Below are 16109 nucleotides of genomic sequence, written 5' to 3' on the forward strand. Positions count from 1 at the left end.
TGGACCTAGTAGAGAACAGCTCATGGAATACTCAAAGAGAGACACTGCACCCTCCGTACACTTATTATTATTATTATTATTATTATTATTATTATTATTATTATTATTATTATTATTATTATTATTATTCAAAAAGAATTATATGGCTGGTGTTTTGCATAGATGTTATTCCTGGTAGTCCTCCGATGAGTGTGAGGTACATCACTCAGGTAGTGGAACGTGCAGTTCAAAAGTTGCGAGATGAGATGTAGAGAAAGTGTTCCATTGACTAGCACTAGGTGAGAGAACTGTGCTGTAGTGATATTAAACAGTGTTTCTTTGAATAGCTGTATCCCTGATGTCTGCTCTTTGGTTTACAATGTATACTTTCATCTAGGGGCACAATGCCACGCGTGGTTATCCTGGTGTGCTGTGAATTTGAATACTTTGCAATATCCGGTGATATTGAATTTCATCCTCTATAATCCATAACTGTGATTATATGGGGTTAGGTCAGGGCCTCTCAAACGCCTAAAATCTGACACGTGCAAACCGAAGCGCAGAGGTCCTGTGCGCCGTGCATCGGTCCGATTCGGCTCGATTCGGACCAGCATTTTGTGTCGGGGCAACTTGGCTAAGCTCGGCTCGAATCTGTTCGGATGGTGGAGCGCTGCAGAGCAAGTGAGGAAGGGGGAGAGAGGCGGGAGTATGCGTCTGCACTCTCGTCAACTTAGCACAGTTGCCTTTTGCACTTTGCGCTGTGCAATGCACTCTGAAAGGCCCTGGGTTAGGTTTAGGAGACGTTTCCAAAAAGTGTATGATCTGATTATGATGTGGCTCTATGTCTGAGTGGTCAGCGAGTTGCATTCGGTATTCGGTGCCACAGGTTCGATTCCAGAACGGGTCGTGTGTTTTTGGCCGTAAAGGATTAATTATGTTGGCTCGAGGACTCAATGTTTGTATTGTCCCCAACATTCCCGCAATTCACGTTACGAACAACACAATTTTCCACCATTGTAATACGCTGTTTCCTACACCCGGCCAACAGCATCTTCTTCGTAGGGTCTGCCTTACGAGGGCTACAACAGGTTGGAAACAGCCACATGACATTATATTGTCGCTGTTCGGGCAAAAGGTCATATCTCCCAATGCTCTTCCTATCCATTATTTTCCTCAAGACTGGTCACGCCTCCCATCCACATATGGATATTTAGTCCATCAGAACAATATTCGTTGTGTTCATTTTCCTTTGCTTACGTTTAAAGAAAAATGAACCTTATCGTACCACACTCAAAGAAGGTATGTTTGCACGACTTATGTACGCACTCCTACAGTATAATGTACACAAAGTTAGTTTTTCTTTTTCTTTTTCTTTTTCTTGACACATTAGCATGTGAAAATGAACACAACGAAAATTGTTCTGATGGACTGCATATCCATATGTGGTTCGGAGCCGTGACCAGTCTTAAGAAAAATAATGGATAGGAAGAGCATTGTGAGATATTACATTTTGCCCGAACAGCGACGATATGATCTGATTTAGATTCGATAGTCATTGTGCATTTTTAGAGACATACCACCCACTATTTTAGAGATGAGCGATTGTCCGTAGAACGGCAATAATTTAGAAATGAGTTATTTCAATAAGCTCTTACGCTCTGCAACGATAAATAATGTAGGCATCCACAGGAGTGTGTCTGTGGTCGGCGGATGTAGAGTGGGCCTCGGTCTACAAATGACCACGGCTGGTCCGTGGTGTGACAGCTCTGCAGTCCGACAGACCAAACTAGCAGAGGAGGGGTTGACACGGCTCCACCGTGGCTCAACATCCCTGTATTCGGAAGGCGAAAAGGGGCTGTTCCCTCACCGTCGGTTGTCCTGAAAATTGTTTTCCGTGGTTTGCTATTCGCCTGCACTATGGTGAATGCCGGGACAGTTCCTAGTAAAGGCCACGGCCACCAAACCTCTCACCTTCTCCGGACCTCTTTTTCTCCGATGCAAATTTCCTGGCCTGACAGGCCCGCCTCCCGCTTTACTGGAGGAATGAAACATTTTAGTTTCTGTTGCCGGGAGATCACCCTCTGAGACTTCTTCTTAATTTTGTCCCATTCTTTTTCAGTCATTGCGATTAGGGCTGATAACGAAGTCACAGAGTAAGTTTCGTTAAGGAGGTGTAGACTAATATGAAAGACAACACAGTTCTACCAACCAAGAATTCAATGTTTGTGAGCTGGAATGTTATTCTACAGAACTGAGTTTAGTTCGCACACATAACCGCTCTAATCTCAGGAAATGTTTTAGAGAACCTTTAATTTTGGCTGATTAAGTACATTCTCACTGAAATTTTGATCTTTCTAATTTAAAACTCCAGTTATATGTCTATTTGTCACGAGTTTATACACTAAAGCTGTGATTTCTTTCTCATTTCAGACTCCAGTTTATACGCTCATTACGTATTTAAGGCCTTTGATGTGAACAGCAATGGTGCCATAAGCTTCAGGGTGAGTATTCACTTCTATTGAAACCATTTAAATAGTGAGTTGTCAAAGGGTTAAAACTAATCTAAATACATCCTTGCATGACTGCAGATTTTGAGTGCAAATTTAACTGTGATAGTGGTTATTACTTGAGGCGATCCAGAAAAAACCGAACATGACCAAAAAATCAATCATTTAAGTACGTGTGCTCATTGGTTTTGATACAATAGTATTGTCTGCATCTGTTTGTCAACTGAAATCTGACCAAAACGGAATAGATTTCCTTAATACTGTAGGTACAAAAATGTAGATATAGTCTAAACTAAAACAGACATGTCCTACTTGTGGGACTGAGCTAATGCGAACATGTCCGAACCACTCTCAGAGGCCGAGTATTTGTCACTTGGCTTCCTGACACCCTATTTTTGTTCCTTGAACTCATCTATAACTCTGACATACTAACTAAAAAAATAGAATTGAAGAGCCCGGTGCAAAAAGCAGACAGCTCTAAAATATAAAACTACACTACGTACACTAGCTAGAAGCAGTAGTGCCATGCATATTGAAGTGGAAATGATACGGGTTTGTGTTACTGGACTCTTCTCAGTTTATTCTCACAACGGCTGGGGCTTTCTTGTTTCATGCCCCGGTGAACTATGCTTACCATGGAGAATGCAATAACCAGTACTATTTACCTGAGATACTATAATATACAGCAGACTTACCCTGAGAGTAAATATCGTTACAATGCAACAAGATTTATACACACAAAGGAAATGAGGTTCACACGAAGTTCATCATTATTCAGCAGCAACATCATCACCGGGTGCACCATCACTCCCAGTTGAAACTATCTGGTTGTAGAACGACAAACAGTCCCAGTGAACACACAAACTGTGAAAATCCCGAAATACAAGGACGTGTGACAACCCTGACTATCCGTAACATGGGCACTAAGTAGGACAGAGTGGTTCGCTTTGTGGCTGGCAGCCTTTGCTCCAGGGAATTAACCTGGAAATAATTTTTGGTGTAGCGACGTGTGCTTCTCCAGAGGTGGAAACTTCGTTTCGAAACCTTTCGACTTCCTGACGGAGTGACAGATAAAAGAGGAAAACATGGCAAAGAGGAAACACCGGATCCACGTATGCATGCTGGTATTCAGCAGCGTATTGAAGGTATACTTAAAATTGAAAGCCATTACACCCGGGCGAACACTTCAAGGCAATTTATAGATGGAAGCATGTCACTTGCTGATATTCACAGAGATTATGTTGCCGTCTGCGAAACAACAATGAACCTCATGCCAACTATGCAGTGTTTCATCGTGTGTACACGCAAGAGTACAATTTATCTTCTTTTATGCCTAACAAGGATTTATATGTAACATGCGTTGCCTACAAAAACTCTGATGATCAAGAAAAGAGACATCTGAAACCGAAATATGATGAACATTCGGTTGAGAAAAGTTGGTCCAGAGCAGAAAATAAATATGACAAAGACAACGTCGACGGTATAGTAGCAGTGTATGACCTTCAGGCTGTTGTACAGTTGCCAAAGGGTGATGTCTCCACATTTTATTATAAACTTTACTGTATATGACCTGAAGACAAATTCGTGTGATTGCTATGTGTGGGATGAGTCAAACGGTAATCGAGGAGTGAATGAATTAGGTCCATGCATGTTAATATATTTAAAGCTGAAAGCTAACTCAACTCATGATACTCTGATCACTGTGCCGACCAGAAAAAAAATATATGTTGGGCCTGTACCTCTATGCTGTTCGTTCTCTTGGAATAAAATTCATAACCAGCAAATATCTCATAAAAGGATACACTCAGAATGAAGGAGACTCGGCTCATTCTCTGATTGAGAGGCAGATCAAACGTCAATTGTGAGGTGGACCTGTCTACACCACTGAACGGTTTATAGCTGCTATTCGAGCTGCAAAAACACGAATTATGCCATGAAGATTTCTCTGATGTGAAAAACATTGCTTCTATGGTCGGTATTGTTAATCTTACCGCAGTAAAACTGACAGATGTGAAAGTTGTCAATGTTATGAGTGAATCTCCATATTCTATATTTGCGAAGAAGTCTACAGTGAAGATGTTCAAGAAGTAAGTGTAATTAAGGAAAGGAAGGTAATTGCAGACTTTCTCTTAAAACCACCATTTCTTTGCAAACCAGGCCTACATCCTAAGAAGAAAGTAGACCTTCAAGATTTACTGGAAAATAATTTCACTCCAAAGACTTAAGCACACTTTTATATGTCTTTATAATCTGAGTCAAAATACAAAAGCATTGACATCATCTTCAATTCACCTCTGATGACCCTCAGCAGATGCCAATGTTTCGTTGTACTGCATGATACTATTTCAATATGTTAGGAGACATGGACGCCAGTGACATAACTATCGCCAATATGATCCCAATTTCTGTCAAGAATGTCACATTTTGATTAATGTCGTACTTTAAGCTTAATGTTTGTAGCAACAGTGGCATAAGTGCGCATGGAGTCTACTCTGAGGCTTATATTGTCATTTTTGGTAACAGTTAAAATAAATCTGATACACTCATAATTATTTCAATTGTTTACTTTGTCACATATTCAAACATGATGTTTGTAAATATATTTGTCTGAAATGGCAGCCCTTTAAATCTTTCAAATGCTCGTCCTGAAAACTCTTTTTCAGTTATGGCGTTATTGTATTTAATGAGCGATATAATCTGAAGTCCTAATGGCGATATGGATACATAACATAGATGATTTGCTGTCGTTCCAAATTGCACTACAAACCAAGTACCTTGCGTGTGTTACGATGCACCTAGAGGTTTAACAACGCCACTCACTAAGACATCACGTGTTGAGGATGCGTAGGTTATACAATACACGTCTAAAATGCAGCGTGATTTGCATAGAAACACAATATTCCACCATTTATTTTTCCAGTCATGACTTTCATGCGCCTTTGCACTCTGGCAGTTTGGTAACGGTTTGTCACCTGTAGCGTTTGGAAAAGGTGGTTAGAACGTAAACAGCTACGAACTGTTGCAGAAGACATTGGATAAAATGATTCCCCACTAGGGCAGAGGATGAACCAGAACGGTTATTCACTGATGTTCTTACATGAATATCGTTCTCTCCAGCAACTTGTCAGTTCGAACGTTCAATAGGTTCTCTCCTGACATACAATTATCCGAAAGGAATCGTTACATTCTCGCATAAAAAGAATTCGAAATTAAACCAAACAAAACCAAACGAAGCCCTATGGCGCAACAGGCCTGAAGGACGTTGGCCTAAAAAACGACCGCAACCCGAATGCCTGAAGATTACGAAGTGACGTGTATTCGGCACAAAGAATCCTCTCGGCCATTATCATTGAGCCTTCTAGACCGGGGGCGACAATCTCACCGTCAGATAGCTCCTCAATTGTAATGACGTAGGCTGATTGGACCTCGAACAAGCCCGCAGATCCAAGTAAAAAGCCCTGATCTGGCCGGGAATCGAACCCGGAACCTCCATGGAAGAGGCAGGTACGCTACCCCTACACCACGGGACCGGCTGCCAACATTTTGAACTCTTTCACAATAACTACTAAATGACAACTCTCTTACACACTGGCCTGCATTGTTATTGACTACAACAGGGTGTGCAGAACACGGCTGAACACTGCCATTCATATCCACCATACGTACGCAGCGAATATGTTGTGCTGTGCTCTGTACAGATGCAAACAGCCTAGTTGATGCTTGAGTGGTGTCGAGGTTATATTTACCTTCTCTTAGGGACAGACGCTACCTAATGGAAGCGGTAACGACGTCTTCGGTTCACCCGGAAGGGAGTGGATTCTGTTCTCCGTCAGGAAGTCAAGAGGTTTAGAAACGAAGTTTCCACCTCTGGAGATGCACACGTCGCTACACCATAAAATGACTACCAGGTTAATTCCTTGGGGCAAAGGCTGTCGGCAACAGACCGAACCACTCTGTCACATTTGGTGCCCATGTTACGGATAGCCAGGGTTGTCACACGTCCTTGTCTTGCGGGATTGTCACAGTTTGTGTGTTCACTGTCTCGACGTCCCAATAGATTAGTTAGGGACGGTCAGCTGTCCCGATTTTTAGTAATAATACGGCTTCCTTTATTGTATAAGTATTTTGAGGCTACTACACTACTATGCAGTTCCTTGGCTGGATGATCAGTGTGTTAGCTTTAGGTTTGGAGGATCCCGGGTTTGATCCCGGCCGGGTCAAGGATTGTAACTGCGTATGGTTAATAACTCTGGCTTGGGGACTGGGTGTTTGTGTTCGTCTTAATACACTTCTTTTCATCTACACCAGGGCCTCTCAAACGCCCAAAATCTCACGCGTGCAAATCGAGGCGCAGGGTTTCTGTGCACTGTGCATTGGCCCGCCTCGGCTCGGTTCCGACCAGCGTTTTGTCTCGGGGGACTCGGCTAAGCTCAGCTAAGCTCGGCTCAACTCTGCTCGGATGATGGAGCGCTGCAGAGCAAGTGAGGAAGGGGAAGACATGCGGAGAGAGCGAGACAGGCGTAGGGAGAGGAAGAGACAGCGCTATTGCTTAAATTCCAGGAGTAGGGATCTGCACTCTGGTCAACCTAGCGAAGTCGTTTTTTGCTCCTTGCGCCGCGCAGTGCACCGGTGCATGCACCCTGAGAGGCCCTGATGTACACACAACACTTACGTGTGACATATCGCAATAGTGAGTACATCCCTTCGCGTAGGGTTGACGTCGAGGAGGAAGTGTAGCGGTAAAACTTGGCCAAATCTACAGCAAGTACTGACCCCAATTAATTAGTAAAAAGGCTAGGAAGAAGAAGACACTACTGCACTACTATTTGATGTAGTCTAACTTGACTTACTTGAGGATTTTCAAATGAACTTCTGTCGGTGAAGGGATTTTTGGTTCCAAACTGTGGATTAGTAACACTGATCTAGAGTTTATTCACAGGATCGAGCACAAGCACAAGCGTATGCAATGTTCAAAATTCGTAGGTTCATTTCCTCGCTTAGTTGCCATTCTTTGATGTTGATAAAGTGTTACACCGTATTGTAAAGTATTCAGTGTCCGTTACTATAAGTGTATTTGAATATTAAATATATCTAAAGTAAAAGGTGTCATTTCCCAGTCGAGTTTACGGGAAGCAAGGGCATTTATAAGAAAAGGAAGGACCGATGAAGGATCATATTGATCTGTGTGCAATTTATACATTTTGGTGAGTCATGGAGGAAAATAAAATTAAATTAGCATGCAGGGAACCTCAGCTTCCAAACAAGTGACGGATTTTTTTGTGGAAAAGAACAGTAAAGAAAAACTCCTGTTGCAGCTGGCGAATTAACAATAACGTATAACGTGACCACCAGTCGTTTAATTCCCTGGATTGCTGTAATGAGCTACACCCTTTTATTTACTGTGATTCGAACGTCGCTGCCAAACAGTCCCTAGCAGGCACTGAAGCAACTGCAATTGTGAAATATATTATTGCTCCTCATTCAGTCTCATTATGCGTAACCGATTTGCAGGAAACACAACTTTGTGAAATAGGTGCAGATGCCAATAATCATAAAGCAGAAAAAGTTTTTTCTTTGGTTGTGCAGTATTTCACGAAGAGACGACAAGCAAACTAATAAAAGTAGATGATATGAAAAACGAAGTCTCTGAAACTGCAAAAAAAGAAAATTATTGTATCTAAACAGTGAAACATTTAAATATTCCGTTTTGCTAGTGGTTTCACGTCGCACTAACACACTGAAGGTTTTCGGCGACGCAAGGATGAGGGAGGAAGCGGCCTGACCTTAATTAAGGCACAGCGCTAGCATTTGCCAAGTTTGAAAGTGGTATTCTTGTACCAGTCGTGTCCACAGTAACAAGGAAATGCACTTTTTTAATTTTCCGTCATGTCTGTCTGTCTGTCTGTCTGTCTGTCTGTCTGTCTGTCTGTCTGTCTGTCTGTCTGTCTGTCTGTCTGTCTGTCTGTCTGTCTGTCTGTCTGTCTGTCTGTCTGTCTGTCTGTCTGTCTGTCTGTCTGTCTGTACGGGCATCACGAGAAAATGGCTATGGAGAATTTAATGAAAATCGGTATGTAAATTCGGAGAATGAGCCACTACGATCCAGGCTATAAATGATGGTATTCACACTGAGTGAAATGGTAGTTTTGGGGAAGGCCTGAAATTAAATTCTCAAATATCTATTTTTAGTAGTCCTTTCAATAAATACTACATAACGAAAGTAATATAGAATTAAATTTCCGATCATTTATTCCTGATACATTTTTAGCGTACTAGTTATGATAAATGAGAAATTCATGAATTTCTATTGTTTTTGCTACGTCCATATGATGATGATGATGATGATGATGATGATGATGATGATGATTGTTGTTTAAAGGGGCCTAACATCTAAGGTCATCGGCCCAAGACCTATATAAATTGCTAACATGGAAATATTGATCAATCGTGTCAACTGGAGATGGTTTTTTTGTCATGATTGTCTTAAGATGTCCGCCTCTGTGATGTAGTGGTTAGTGTGCTTAGCCGCCACCCCCGGAGGTCCGGGTTCGATTCCCGGCTCTGACACGAAATTTGAAAAGTGGTACGAGGACTGCAACGGCGTCCACTCAGCCTCTGGAGGTTCCTGAGTAGAGGGGGGGGGGTCGATTCCCACCTCAGCCATCCTGGAAGTCGTTTTCCGTGGTTTCCAACTTCTCCTCCAGGATAATGCCGGGATGGTACCTAACTTAAGGCCACGGCCGCTTCCTTCCTTGTTCCTTGTCTATCCCTTCCAATCTTCCCATCCTACCACAAGGCCTCTGTTGAGCATATTAGGTGAGGCCGCCTGGGTGAGATACTGTTCATAATCCTCAGTTGTATCCCCCGACCCAACGTCTCACGCTCCAGGACACTGCCCTTGAGGCGGTAGAGCTTGGATCCCTCGCTGAGTCCGAGGGAAAAACTGACCCTGGAGGGTAAACAGATTAAAAAGGAAGAAGAAGTAGTTGAAAGAAGATAGCCTTAAGGTGTAAACCCACGTGGTTATTGTCCTTATCGGCAAGAAAATGTGTGAAGATGATTATAAAAATGAGAAAAAATCTTAAAGGAACGACATTTAAGAATAACGATCGCTTGAAGAATAAGACAAAAGGGAGTAATGAAAGAATAAATAAATCTTTATACATTATTTACCTACCGGGCGAGTTGACCGTGCGGTTTCAGGCTCGGAGCTGTGAGCTTGCATCAGGGAGGTAATGGGTTCAAACCCCACTGTCAGCGACCCTGAAGATGGTCTTCCGTGGTCTCCCACTTCCACACCAGAGAAATGCTGGGCTGGTACCTTAATTAAGGCCACGCCAGCTTCCTCTCCACTCCTAGCCCTTTCCTATCCCATCGTCCCCATAAGACCAACTTGTGTCGGTGCGACGTAAAACAAATTGTAAAAAAAAATATGATTTAGCCTAACATCACAGAGTCGGAAGAAAACTAAATGTAACGGCCCACAATATCGAAAGCTCATAAACTTGATCAACAGTAACATTACATTGACCATTATATGTTGTGATGTAGTTTGTCTCTTCCCCTGCCATTCATCTCTGATAAATGGGATTGCTGCTGCGTACCGAGTAAAACAGCCTACGTGAATACTGGCGGGAAAAAGCTGGGGAGTTAGATAACTTCCAATTTTTTGTATGCCATTCCTCTGGTTCATAAATTTTCTGATAACTACTGGTACGTAACACTGTGGCTCATCATAGCATTTCAGCTATTCGATCTCCACTCTCAGGCGCTGACTGGAATGAGCAGTGTGCGACGTAAACGGAATACGGCAGAGGAGTATTCACGGCTGTCTGCGGCCTGCTCATTCCGCAGCGAAGCTCGGGCACGTCAGCTAGTAGATTAATAAAATATAAGATTCAAGTATGTTCATGACTGAAGTAAAGTCCATGCTGAATGATACATTGAATGTTTTACTTCAACGGAAAGAAGAATATTTTGTGAGAACTGAAGTCAGGGAAATAGGGTCCAGTGGTGAAGTGTTAGTGAAAATATGGTTCATAGATTCGATGTTGAAACTGCTGACTTCTTTAACACATCATTCAGCTATCTTCAGAAGTGGTCTCATTAACTGTACCGATAACTTAAGCACAGTTCCAAAAGGGAGTGGTATAGAAAATACAATGACTTACATAAAACGTGCATCTTTCAGAATCTTCAATTTGTTTACTTGGAAAGAAGTGCTAGTACGAACTCCGGTTTTCATAAATGGGATAAAAGAAAGGTTCAAGACAAGGGTTTAAATATTTTTATACTGTAAACCATAGGCCTACAGAAGAGCATTCAGAGGTGCTGAAAAAATGTCAGTAGGCTATATATTCTCTACGTCTGCTCACAATGCAAATCTTGAACTCACATGTTCATCGACGGCAACACAATGGAGTGATGAAATACATCCGTTAAGTATAGATTAAACAAAAATCAAATTGCAGATTCACTAAAATTTCACCATGAAAGTTTCTGAATTTTACATATAGGTCTATATGAGAATATACCCACCGGCTGTAAATAAATCTGAAACTACGAATGATGTAAAATGTAACTTAATCATTTAATTTAGTTTGAAAAAAGGAAAAGAGTAACATACTGTTAATATATCTGCAAGATTAGTTTTAATTCAGCTTTCAAAATTATTATAATGATATTAAAATACATTTTTAACTGCATATCTCGGTTTTTATGGCAACCGTGCGGAGAGGCGGTCATTTATGTTCCATTTATCCAAGGGCCTTCATGGCCTGTGCGGCGATAGCTTCGCTTACTTGCTTTACTTGTTCTAATGTATTAGTCGTAAAAGGATATCGTTGCCAGGGCAAAACCTCCTATGTGATAATATTTTTGGAGATATACTGACCCGCAGCACATTCATTATGAAGAGTGAGAATGCCTTGACCGTCTTCACACAATATTGCACCTTAGATGACAGAACCTTACCGGCCAAAGTTCTAAGCTAAAATATTTCACATAGGAGGTTTTGTCCCAGCAACGACGATATATATCGTTATAATTTCAAATGAATACAAATTATTCAAATAGCAAATTGGAAGTATACCAAATATAATAAAATAAGAAAGTAAGAAGAAGCAAAGGAAGGAATCAAAAAAATATCTTGAAAAATTTGGTACATTTGATGAAAATCCATATCCTGTTCCCAGTCATTCGACCGGGTCAGGAATGGAATGAATGACGCCCTCATCTAGCGGCGAAGGTAGGAAATGTGCCGACTGCCGAAGCCTGTCGCACTCCTCTGTGGCAACGATAAATGGGCGGACAGATAAAATGAAATGCTAATGGAGAGTGTTACTGGAATGAAATATGACAGGGAAAACGGGAGTACCCGGAGAAAAACCTGTCCCGTTTCCACTTTGTCCAGCACAAATCTCACAGGAGTGACCGGGATTTGAACCACGGTACCCATCGGTAAGAGGCCGGCGCACTACTGCCTGAGCCAGGGAGGCTCGGTACATTTGATATTTTTTAAAAAAAATGACAATGGTAGGATCCCACGAATAGTCTCGTGAATAAAATTCTGTAAATATTTCGGCAAAGATCAAAGCTTTTTTAGAGTCTACCTCACTCTCTTCATTTATTGGTTCCAATTATTTAATGAATTTCTATCATATTTACCAACATTAGATATTATTTTGTTAATTTCTCTTCTTATTTGAGGATGGTGTTCGATTTATGAAAGTATTTATTATTTATATGCAGTGAAGCTGTGCAGCTTATAATGAAATAAAATATTTTCATTTTGTTTGATTAATATAAGCTGGTAGCTTCCGCGATTTCATAATGTTCTTAATATTTCTTAAATACAGTTGTCGATCCCTTTATCTCAAAGCTTACTACTTCACAAACTGTGAAAGTCAGATGTACTTCAGTAGCGGACAATATTCGTATCCCTACCACTCTGAGTACAATACATATTGAGTGAGAAACAACCCTTCCATGGTCCAACGTACAGTGTTCAGTTCTGCTAAATGTGGAGTGCGCCTTGCTAAATTATTTATTTAATATGATGAACATATTTATTATGCTGTATGTGCACGTTGGAGAAATACGTATGAATAATTGTTCTCTTCTGCTTAGGACCTCTTGGTGACCTTATCTACGCTTCTACGGGGCTCTATTTATGAGAAGCTCCGCTGGACGTTCAAGTTGTATGATATCAACGGCGACGGCTGCATCACCCGCTCCGAGCTGGGCGAGATTGTGGTAGCCATACACGAGCTCATGGGCCGTCGCGCTCATCAGGTAATTAACATGATATTTACTGCCACAGAAAGGAAACAGTCGGTCACTTCAAAAATTACAAAACAATGTTGCAGGTCATGTTTCTCAGCTTATGATTAAAGAAACTTTGACTACAAATACTTGTTCATTGAAGCTGCTTTAACGAAAGAGATCTGTCACAAATTGTACATTGTCTGGAACGCACGACCTCAATTAAGATATTTTCGCCTCCCCTCTGTGAAAATGGACACACTGTTATTTTCTTTCATTAAAGTGGTTACTTTTTAAAAGTTTTTCTCCCATTGTATTAATTCGTATCCACTGCCATCCTCTTTTCTTCCTTTTTGGTACCTTTCCGAGGAAGAAGAGACCTTATATAAATATATCATCTCTAGTTCGCATGTTACAATGGTAACGTTTAAAGCATTTGTCTTCCTAGGCACTTTCCTTTCGATAAAGTCGTCCATCTAAATAATATTCATTGAAGCGAATGGCTTATTTTCTAACGTCTACTTGTTTTATATCATTAGCTTCATTTGTTGCAGCAATAAAAGTTGTTTGTTTTTTTTTTTGCTATGGGCTTTACGTCGCACCGACACAGATAGGTCTTATGGCGACGATGGGATAGGAAAGGCCTGGGAGTTGGAAGGAAGCGGCCGTGGCCTTAATTAAGGTGCAGCCCCTGCATTTGCCTGGTGTGAAAATGGGAAACCACGGAAAACCATCTTCAGGGCTGCCGATAGTGTGATCGGATGATCTCCCGGATGCAAGCTTACAGCCGCGCGCCTCTACGCGCACGGCCAACTCGCCCGGTAAATAAAAGTTTATTGCCCCAAGTTGTACACCATATGTTTTCCCATTTATTTGGTATATTTATTTCGCGAATTTCTCCGATAATTAACGTAACATACCTTGATCTTAAGCGAAGGGGATTATATCTGTTGAAGTTTTTATTTGTAAATGATTTGCTTTATAACGAAGGGGCTCTTCAAATACTCTTATCTACAAATACTCTTTTCACAATGGCGTCTTCAAAGGCAAAGAAGCGTAATTGATATTTTAGAAGACATTTAACTTTGTAATCACCGATTGAGTTAGCCGCGTGATTAGGGTCGCGTAGCTATGACCTTGCATTCGGGAGATGGTGAGTTAGGACCCCACCGTCGGCAGGCCTGAAGATGGTTTTCCGTAGTTCCCGATTTTTACACCAGGCAAATGCTGGGACTGTACCTTAATTAAGTCCACGGCCACTACCTTCCCAATCCTCGCCGTTTGCCATCCTTGCGTCACCGAAAACCTTCGATATGTTAGTGCGACGTTTAACCATTAGCAAATATATAATATTTGCAATCTTTAGCCACAGATTTATTGTGATTTACATTGAATCCAAACCACTGGGAAGTGACTTTCCTTTCTTTGAATATTCCACCTGCAATGGCCGGAATTCCAACCAAAGCCGCCCAGGTGAGGAGCTAGCAATGGAGTCCCCTATTGTTAGCTAGGACGCTCACTCGGACAAATTTCAAACTATGTACAGGACACAAGCAAGCCACTGAAAATGGCGTATGGCTTTGAGTTCCGGGAGTAACCGACGACATGTTCGGCTCGCCAGGTGCAGTCTTTTGATTAGACACCCATAGGCGACCTGCGCGTCGTGATGAGGATGAAATTATGATGAAGACAACACATACACCAAGCCCCCGTGCCAGCGAAATTAACCAATAACGGTTAAAATTCACTACCCTGCCGGAAATCGAACCCGGGACCCCTGTGACCACGCTAACCACATAGCAAGGGAGCTGGATAGCAAGCCACTATTGGCGTTATTGTGGGATGAGTGAGACGTTGTATTCATGTCTGAGTGGGCCTATAAATGACCTAAGTGAGGGAGTTCTAACTGCGACACTCAGTGTAAGGAGCGATTTGGCCCTTCCAGCCGTGCATAAGAGCGCTTTTAGAGAAAAGCTGTGAAAATGCTGACTTGTCTAGTATTTCCGCGATCCCACAACGTAAAACTTCTCTCTTTTCTTCTCTCTGTGTTGCTCTGTTTTTTCCTCTCTACCGATCGGTTCGGTATACCTCCTTCGTATATATGCACCGGTCCTCCTCTGTGATGTAGTGGTTAGTGTGATTAGCTGCCTGGCAGCCCGGGTTCCATTCCAGGCTCTGCCACCATATTTGAAAAGTAGTACGAGGGCTGAAACAGTGTCCACTCAGCCTCGGGAGGTTAACTGAGTAGAGGGGAGTTCGATTCCCACCTCATCCATCCTCGCAGTGGTTTTCCGTGGTTTCCGACTTCTCCTCTAGGCAAATGCCGGGATGGTACCTAACTTAAGGCCACGGCCGCTTCCTTCCCTCTTCCTTACCTATCCCTTCCGATCTCCCCATCCTCCCACAAGGCCTCTTTTCATCATGGCAGGTGAGGCCGCTGGGCAAGATACTGGTCCTCCTTCCCTGTTGTATTCCACGACCCAATGTCTCACGCTTCAGGACACTGCCCTTGAGGAGGTAGAGGTGGGATCCCTCGCAGAGTCCGAGGGAAAAACCATATGGTGTCGATCTTGTCTTCATTTACTTCGTTTGATGTTGTGATAAGTCCCGTTTCTGAAGTGCTCATACTGCTGGCAGTAGTAGGAATGGTAGTGGATGAAGAAGCTGGAGTTTCAAATGAAATGCTCGCACTGCTTAAAGTACTGAAATAGATGACGTAATAGGGGACTGAAATAACGCAGCAGGAGCAAACTTTTCTTCTGGAACAGTGTCCTTAGAAAATGGCATTATTCCTGTACACTGAAAACCTTTGATAGCAGATCCAGCTGACGCCGATTGATACCAGGCAGTAGAGAAAATAGGGCGGAATCTTGATTTTGTAAGATTGTCATTGGGGTTACGATGAATCCACTCGGTTATATTTCTGTGGTAATGAGCCTTCAGCGACTTAAAGAATGTTCTGTCTAACGGCTGTAGAGCATGTGTACTGTGTGAAGGCAATCCCAAAAGTTCTATCTCGTTCTCCCGACAGTATTCCTTAGCTTGCAGGCTCGTATGGCTCCCGTGATTATCGAGGATGATTAAAACATTTCCTGTCATTTTATATTTCTTGAAGTGTCGAAGCCAGGTCATGAAAAGTTCTTCGTTAATGTACCCCGAATCGCTCATCTCCACAATGAAACCAGGAGGTAATCCATCATGGAATTCAGGGCGCTTCCTAACTCCCTTAAAAATGACCATTGGTGGAATGTACGAACCTGATGCACTCACACACGCAACCACTGTCACATTCTCTCTTCTTTCCACATTTGTTAATGAAACAACCTCGCATTTGCCCTTCCGACTGACTATTTTAGAAGGTCT

General features: G+C 42.2%; 1 protein-coding gene across 1 annotated transcript in view; it reads left to right on the plus strand.

Moving 5' to 3' along the window:
- LOC137498449 (A-type potassium channel modulatory protein KCNIP1-like) overlaps positions 1–16109 on the plus strand; it is a 341031-nt gene that overhangs the window by 205127 nt on the left and 119795 nt on the right. Inside the window, exons 3-4 of the mRNA XM_068225956.1 lie at positions 2410–2480; positions 12612–12776. Of these exons, the coding sequence (XP_068082057.1) occupies positions 2410–2480; positions 12612–12776 (236 nt within the window). The remainder of the gene's footprint in view (positions 1–2409; positions 2481–12611; positions 12777–16109) is intronic.

The sequence above is a fragment of the Anabrus simplex genome, chromosome 2 (assembly GCF_040414725.1).
Source record: "Anabrus simplex isolate iqAnaSimp1 chromosome 2, ASM4041472v1, whole genome shotgun sequence".
Lineage (NCBI taxonomy): Eukaryota > Metazoa > Arthropoda > Insecta > Orthoptera > Tettigoniidae > Anabrus > Anabrus simplex.